Source organism: Fomitopsis serialis (assembly GCF_022376445.1).
Source record: "Fomitopsis serialis strain Sig1Antser10 chromosome Unknown B0H18scaffold_118, whole genome shotgun sequence".
NCBI lineage: Eukaryota > Fungi > Basidiomycota > Agaricomycetes > Polyporales > Fomitopsidaceae > Fomitopsis > Fomitopsis serialis.
Genome location: NW_025955078.1, coordinates 110,231 through 118,407, shown reverse-complemented (window position 1 = coordinate 118,407; position 8,177 = coordinate 110,231). Strand labels below are relative to the sequence as shown.

General features: G+C 52.9%; 1 protein-coding gene across 1 annotated transcript; it reads right to left on the bottom strand.

The window, feature by feature from the left end:
* Positions 1 to 4,968: 4,968 nt before the first annotated feature.
* B0H18DRAFT_958859 (uncharacterized protein) lies at positions 4,969 to 7,873 on the bottom strand (the record flags this gene model as incomplete). The annotated part of the gene is made up of 16 exons (XM_048042740.1): positions 4,969 to 5,125; positions 5,176 to 5,214; positions 5,586 to 5,659; positions 5,715 to 5,753; positions 5,925 to 6,014; positions 6,052 to 6,125; positions 6,187 to 6,229; positions 6,321 to 6,396; positions 6,483 to 6,525; positions 6,588 to 6,654; positions 6,712 to 6,792; positions 6,890 to 6,906; positions 7,212 to 7,334; positions 7,371 to 7,377; positions 7,621 to 7,698; positions 7,748 to 7,873. The coding sequence occupies 16 exons, from the start codon at positions 7,871 to 7,873 to the stop codon at positions 4,969 to 4,971; spliced, it is 1,134 nt and encodes a 377-aa protein (XP_047887705.1).
* Positions 7,874 to 8,177: the final 304 nt, after the last annotated feature.

Here is an 8,177-nt window from a genome sequence, read left to right as displayed (position 1 = left end):
ATTCCCCCCCACGATCCGAGCGTACAGCCTTGATTTTTTCATCTGTTTGGTTCTCAGCCCATGCCTTGAAGTCATCGAACGCTTGGATCGAATCGTTCTTGTGCTTGAGATAATAGGCACGACCAAGACCAGTATAGTCGTCAAGAAAGCTGATGAAATAACGCCATCCACCTATTGCAGTGGTACGCATAGGACCGTCCTCATCAGTATGAATGAGCTCAAGGGGCTTTGTAGCACGTTTAGCCGATGGGGGAAATGGAGCGCGATGAGACTTGCCCCACTGACACCCTGCACAAGGAGAAGAAGTATCCTTGGCACCAATGGAATCCACACCCTTAGTGTGCTTGGGAATCTGACGAATAACATCTTCAGACGAATGTCCGAAGCGTTCATGCCAGAGACGAAAATTCGACTTGTCTGTAGACTTTGCCGATTGCGGTGTCAAAATGTCTAGGTACAACATATAGAGATTATTGAAGGGCTTATGGTGTGCCTCCATGATCATGTTACCACAGACTCGACCTTGCGAAATAGGTTGGTCATAGATGACCATACGACCTCCTCCCTGAACTAGGGTAAAACCTGATTGCTCAATAACACCAGTAGAAAATAGGCGACCAGATGCGGCAGGGATGTAAGCAACATTTGTAATAGTTGCTTTAACATGTTTCCCTTCAACGTGCACAACACCTTTGATGGTCCCTTCTCCATAAGCTGCAATCTTAGACTTGCCGGCTGTACCAAAAATCATGGGTTCCTCGTAAGGAGTATAGTCCCAAAAATCAGCCATGTCGTTGGTGATTGTCTTCGACGCACCAGAATCCATAATCCAGTCAGTCATTCTTCCAGAAGCGGAGTGACCCGCAGTATACCAGGAAGCAGTCATAGTATTAGCTGAAGACGACACGGAGGATTCTACAGTTACAACATTTGTGGAGTCTGAAGTAGTAGCAGCGTTGGAGGAACCAGAACCAGATTGTCCGTTACCATTGCCCTTGCCCTTATTCTTCCCTTTGCCTTTGCCCTTGTTGTCCTTTTTCCCCTTGCCGCCACCCTTATTTTGGGGGCGCAAATGCGGGTACTTTGTCCAACAATTCTCACTGCCGTGATTTCCACCGCAGTGACCACAGGGACCCGATGACTTGTGCTTGACCTGGGATGTCTTGGACGCAGACTGTCCCATACCAGACCGGCGGAGAGATTCTTCGGCAAGAATCTTCGACTGAACAGAGTCGACCTTGAGATCCTTGATGTTCTGCGTCGCCATGAGCGCAGAGATCATCGATTGATAGGATTCAGGCACCTTCGACAGAAGGAGAAGAGCCTGGGTCGATTCACCGAGAGTTATGCCACCAGCCGTAATCTCCTTAAGCCGAGTAACCAGCTTGTTGATCTGATCCTGCAGAGGTTTGGAATCAGACATCTCCGGAGACTTGATCACCGACTGGAAGAGACTCCAGACGAATGCCGTGTCGGGTGTACCAAAGGCTGTCTTAAGGGCCGCCCACATTTCCTTAGCGGTCTTGAGTTCACCACTAGATCCCTCGAGCAAATGATGCATCGAGCGATCAGTCCGCATAAATAGAACACCCTGAGCACGGGCATTCTGTTTCTTGTACTCTGTGTCGGTAGTTACTGTTGCAATAACAGCGGGCCAGGCCTCTATGAATATTAAATAACCGCGCATAGCGGCAGACCAGTCAGCGTATTGAGACGCTGAAGAGAGCTTAGGGATATTGTCTGGCTTGACGTCACCCATGGTTGCGGATAAGAGGATAAATTCGCCTTGTGTGTCGGGCGAAGAAGGAGGTTCTGGTGTAAATAACTCGAAGGGTAATTCCTCCGGTTCAGGTGTTTGAGATCTCGACTCAGGGAGCGAGATTAAATGTTCAGGTTTTGGAGGTGACTCCGAAAATTCGTTGGCGAATAGGAAATTGTCTTGCCAAGCTTCGACAGCGATACCAGCTTTGAAGCCTCGAGGAAAATCACCAGATGGTGTGTGGTAACGGTTTGGACAATGAGTGTTATCACAGTTCCACCAGGTTTGATCGTCGTCTCTATAATGAGCGTCGCAAACCTCCTCGTAGTCGTATAGATGGTAGTGGTTTGAACAATCGTATGAGTCGTCTGACTCTTCGCCTGAAGAGACCTGAGTCTCTGCAAATGTCTCCTCTTGAGACGTTGCCACAGTTGTGATGCTTCACTGAAAAATATTCCAGGAACAAAGATAAAATTTGTGACGCGACTACAAATACTTGTCTACCCAAGCCAAGTGATTGCCCTTGTGCAAGTCCCCAACTTCCCTAGTAACCTTAGAAAGGTTCTTGCTAAGCTCCTTGAAGGAGATCTTCCCAATCAGCTCGCAGACAAGCTTGACGTCGTTGAGCGCGTCGTGCGACCACGAATGACCCTCTGTCTCAAAGTGAGAACAGACCCAATTGAACCGACGTCCAAAAGCGTTGAGGTTGTCGGTGAGTGACCAGCGAACAGTGTCGCGCAGCTTGTGGGTGAAGAGAGGGTGAAGGCGCTTCTGAACGGCGAAGAGACGCTTCGTGAGGATGGCGGCCTTCTCCGTCTGAGACTTCTTCTTGAAGTCGGCGTCAAACGGCTTAAGGGCTGTGATAGGAAGGGGAAGAGGTACGCCTTCGATGCGTGCGATAAGGGAAGCCTTGGCAGCTTCTTTGGCGGCGGTTTCAGCGGCAAGCGTAGCAGCGTACTCCGCACGTCGAGCTTCAAGGAGTGCCCTAGAGTCGTCTGCCTTCAACTGGAGCTCCTCAAGCTGCTGCTCAAGGGTCTTGCGACAGGACGCCTTCGGGGGACGAGAGGTGTCAGGGCGACGATAGGTGGGACGGCGAGGGCGCGGGGTAGGAGTGAGGATGATATCGATCTGGCGATCGATGGGTAGATGACCGTATAAACGCTGATGACGCTCAGCAACAGCGCTAGTGTCGGCGTCGCCTACGTCGTATCTCTCACGACGAGACGGTGGAAAAACTTCGTAATTGCTCTTGCGAGCTACCCTGGAAATGCGCTTGGACAAGGCTTTGGGCACTTGTCACAGAGCGGCTAAACAGTAGTCCAAATAAGGACAAAATATGCCAACTCACTCTTTCAAGAGTTGGGCTTTGGTTGCGCAAAAGGTACAGGTGATATAAACGATCAGAGCGCGGGGCTCATAACCTGTTGAAGTGAAAGAGGTTTAGAAGGGCTTGTTAGGCCAGTGGAAGTGAAGGACAGTAGAGTGGAGTGAACAGACCTATCCCAGAGGGAAGACTCTGATGCTAGGCAGGCAGAAGAGAGGAGAGATCGTTATCCATTAGGGGGGAATCACCCTAGTATATATACATGTCTGGGACTGATCACATGCTACATCAGTAAGCAGATCAGTAATCACTAAGTCCGAGTTTTAGGGAAATGAGTAAGCCTTAACTCCAGAGATAGGGATATGCATAAGCGTCCATGTGATCAAGGAATGTACTGGAAGGTCATGGAACATGCCGGAAGGGAGTGGAATGATCCAGAATAAGTCTGGAACAGTGTAGATCGGTCTGGAGCGAGTCACAAGATGAGTCCAGACAGAGTCCATCAAAAGAATGTATGTAATACTACATCGCAGAACACAAGTCCATATATGTACGTAACTGATAAGATAAGATAACACTGGAAAGTCGGAAGTTCAACATTGTGCTGTGCGGCGGGGGGCGTGACGGGGGCGGGGGCGGCGACGGGCACGCCCTTGAGGTTGTGGGCGGCGAAGTTGGTGAGCCCCTGGCCGATGGACGTCCCGAGCTCGGTGATGCTCTCCTGGATCTGGGTGGGGTAGTCGTACGTCTCGTTCTCGTAGACCTTCGTTACTCTGTGTGGCAGGTCATGTGTTGGTGGAAGGAGCGCGGCGCGCGGAACGGACGTACTTCAGCAGCGCGTAGTGGATTTGGCGGAGGTTGTCGACCCGCGCCTCGAGGTCTTTGTACTCTGTGGGTGCAAGGTGGAATCAGCGATCGGTGTGCGCGAACTGGCGAGATGCTGGTGACCTTGCGGGAGCTCGGTGATGTCGTCCGCAGCGACCTGGCCCATGCGCTCCTTGGTCGCCTGGACGGTGGTGTTGAAGCCCTTTGCGAACTTGTTGGCGGACTGGCCGATGTTGAGGCCGGAGAGTCCAGCCTGGAGCGTCGTCCATTGGTCCATGGCGACAAGGGCGAGTGTGGAGGACGGGGAGAGAGCAGGAGAGAGAAACGGAATGGACAGGCCGCCATCAATGCGGCGTCATGCATGCTCAGTGCGGTCGGACACGGGGGAGTGAGCTGGTGGTCGGACGGATGCACATCGTCGTCATCGGGGGCGCTGACGTCGGTCGCTCGTGGGAAAAGCGCGTGGGAGTGCGGCGTGGGCAGCGGGCGGGGATCGTCGCACGGCGGGCGTGGGTGTTTTACGTGCGGGGCCTGCGATTGGCTGGAGGGCAAAAAGACGACGGTTTTCCCAAGTCCAAAACGTCGATTTTTCGGCCATAGCTTCCCCTCCCCGCAGGGAGCTCGCGTGTTATCCGGTCTCACAACTTTTTCACGCCACGCGCAAACGGGTCCCGGTATGTACATGCTCGTCAACAAAAAAAAGAAGCCCCCTCTCTCCGCCTCGCGCGCTGCAACGCGTAGCCCCTCCCCCTATGTGTCCCTCGTCGCCCGCGTGTACATACATACAGTCAAACCCCGAAGTAGTCGCGACGCACGGACCCGGTCTGCTCGATTTGTCAGCAAACGCCGCATGCCAATGCGCGATGAGGGACTCACCAACTCAGCGACTGCGAGGCACATCGCACGTACCAGTCGGCGGCCTGTGACTCTACGCAGTCTGATGGCCGTTGCGAGCGATGGGCCTTCGCCGACGTGTCTTGGCTCGGGCTTACCATTCGAAGTAAGTCGCCTGACGCTGATCTATACACACATCGCCGTTCACGACGAGTTCAATGTCCATTCACTTGACGCAAAAATGCACGGCAGGCAACTCACCAGACAACGCAAACTCGTCCGCCTGCGGGACGCGAACAGTAAACGGTAGACGGATGCCCGCTGTCGCGTCTTGAGTGCTACACCCGACCTGACGCGGGACACTGCCGTCGCGCAAAGTCGTCCTAGGATACTCGCCAAGTCAGTGTCGGCCAACCAGGAGAAAAAGACTGACTGCTCACCGCTCACGATCGCCCGCTTGTCGGACGGCGATCTGTACATACATCAACGTTCACGACGAGCCGACAACTCGGTGGACATTCGCAGCGACGGAGGGCAGCGCTCGTGCGCCGTGTGGCCCGATCCTGCACGCGCATGTCAGCGGCGACACGACACGTCCGAGTCGGGTTAGTGATGTAGTGTCGGTGTGTGATGGGCAACATACCTCGCGCACAGCCCGTGATGTCGCTCGTCGGACGTCAATATGTACATACATCGCCGTTCCGGGCACCACAAAGTCAGCATCGAGGGTTAATCGACGATGCACCCCGTACATGCCCCGAGACGTTGATCGCCGGACGTCGATGCATACATACTTTGCTGTTCCGGCCTTCACGAGGCGCAGTGGTGAGTACCTATACCTACTGTTCATTGCCCTTGAGCTCAATGTCCTTGAAGGTACGAAGGACTTGTTGCTCACGAACTCGGTAGACACCGACCTGTTGTGAAGGTCACGTCAACGACACGGACACCAATGTCGGAACGACAACGCACCTCGCACCTGGCCTCAGACGTCGCTCGCCGGACGTCGATCTGTATATACATCGACGTTCACGGCGAGTCTGACACACTCAACCCACCCAAAGAGCCTACGGAAACGCTCGTGGCTCGCGCGCTGCGTGAGCGCGGACACGGACACGACATCCAGCCTGTCATACACATCACATCAGCCATAGTATGGACGAGGCACAAGTGTAGACGCACCAAGACATCGCTCGCCGGACGTCGATCCATATATATATTGTAGTTCCGAGCACCGCAAGACCTTGGTCGATGTCGCACCTTGTCCTTGGCCTGAGATGTCAATCGCCGAAAGTCAATACACATATACATCGCAGCGACCGGAGCCTGGATCGGTTGACGTGGACAGAAGCCTGGACTGGAACAGAAGAGCCCTCGCGCGTTCTATACTGGACAGCATACTACGTCAGCGCATTGCCGTAGATCATTGAGATTCACTACGGACCTTCCGCATGGTGGGCGTGGTACATCGCTCGGCGGACGGCGTTCTGTATATACATTGCCATCCCGCGGAATGACAGACCGGGTAAGACAGTATCTGACTGGGAATGTGTTCGCCGGACGTCGTACCATACATACGTCCAGCTCCAAGTCGACTTGGATTCCCGACGCGTGTGAGGCCAGCGCAGCGTGAGGCACGACCAACCCGGTGTGTCTACGAGACAATGAGCGCCTGATCTAGTGGACCACTGCTATATCGGGAAGGTACTCACAGTCAGCGCATTTCGTGCCCGCACTTACGCACTGCGATTGCTCCCGACGTAACCGTTCACTCGGCAACTGTCTGGAATAACGAGAACAGTGAGTACAAGTACAACCACGATAACAAGGGAGGGATATACTGACCATATGTATGATTGAGTTGTTGGATGAAGCTTGCGCCGGGGCCGCCACTGGAGATTATCAGGATGATCTGAGAGTGTCCGTGGTGAGTGAACGCCGGGTGAAGACAGTTGATGCATACACGTACTGGGTGATCGACACATGCGAGTGAGAGGAGAAGCATAGTGGGGGCCGGGAGTGGTACGTCCGCTCTCCTACTGGCCTTTAACTGATAACTTGAAGTTCAGTCAGCCTTGCTCGGCTCCTACATACTTGATGCCCAAATCACGTGTGGAATGTCAGTAATGTGCACAAAATCCACTCACCGTGATGCTCGCCTTAACTGTGCCACAATTGCATATCAGTGCCACTGACTCGGAGCATCTCCTCGGATGCGAAATTCTGTCCTATCAGCTAATCATTCCTCGGCCGGCGGGCTTCCTCTGAAATGAAATGTCATTCCTCTCGTGTGCTCACAGTCAGTACTGAACTCTCGTCAGGCTCACTGTATGAATTCCAACTGAGAATATTCAGGGAATAGTCTCAATCTGTGACTCAGAGGCTGAAATGGTTTGAGGATACTGATCACTTTGAGTTCATAGTATGTACTGTCATCGATCTCGTGCTGACATCCTCTCAGTTGCCTACCTACCGAGCCGAATTCGCCACCCTTGTTGTCGGTGAATGGTGCTTGCCCGATATAGCTGACCTTCCATAACAGTCTCAGAATTTGATGGGCAGGTACTCGTGCCACAGTAAGCCCATCGAGTTCTTGTCAGTCACAGATTGAATGAATAGATTACTCACTGTTACTCTGTCACAGATCACGGTTGAGCCGATCAACTCAGTTCGTGGAAGCAGGACATAGGACGGTAGCCACCCCAATACGGCAATCCCCTCCGTACACAATTTTACTTGATCTTCTTGTCGGCCTTGCCAGATTTAGATCTGTTCTCCTTGTCTCGATGTTCACGCTCAAATGCAGAGGGATACGAGTACATATGCCCCCTGTGTTGAATGCTGTTGTTCATAGATCTTGAGCATGGCTCAGGTACACCATCTTGATGTGGGCGGAGACGATTTGGTGCACTCGAGCCTTGATGTTAGCCTCGTATGCACGTCGAGGGTAGTAGAGCTGAGATGTATTCATTCTTTGCAACACTATGTGCTTGATCTCCACCTACAGTAGTACACAAGGTGTACCAGTTGTTCACCGAAGTGCCACTGGTCATTTGCACAAGCATGATCATTGAATTGGTGGTCAGCTTCGCAGAGTTCTCGGCCCTGCTGTCGCATTCCCGACGAGACATCACTCGTCTTGCTCATTGCCGCCTCATCGAATTGATGACAATCCCGAGCAATCACTGAGAAATTCTGGACAATTGGTCCGGAATTGATGGCTATTTTAGCCAGACGCGTGCTGAAATCACGTCGACAGCGGGTTGGATCGACATCACAAAACATAGGCTGCTCGGAAGGAGCACATCTGGAAGCAGGTGCACCCAAATTGGAGGCTCCGCATAGGCCGGAAGCGAGTAAGCCGCAGTATTGTATTCCTGAAGACATGGAGGGGACAGTATTCCCAATTGGGGTGCTTCACTGATCCGTGTGCGT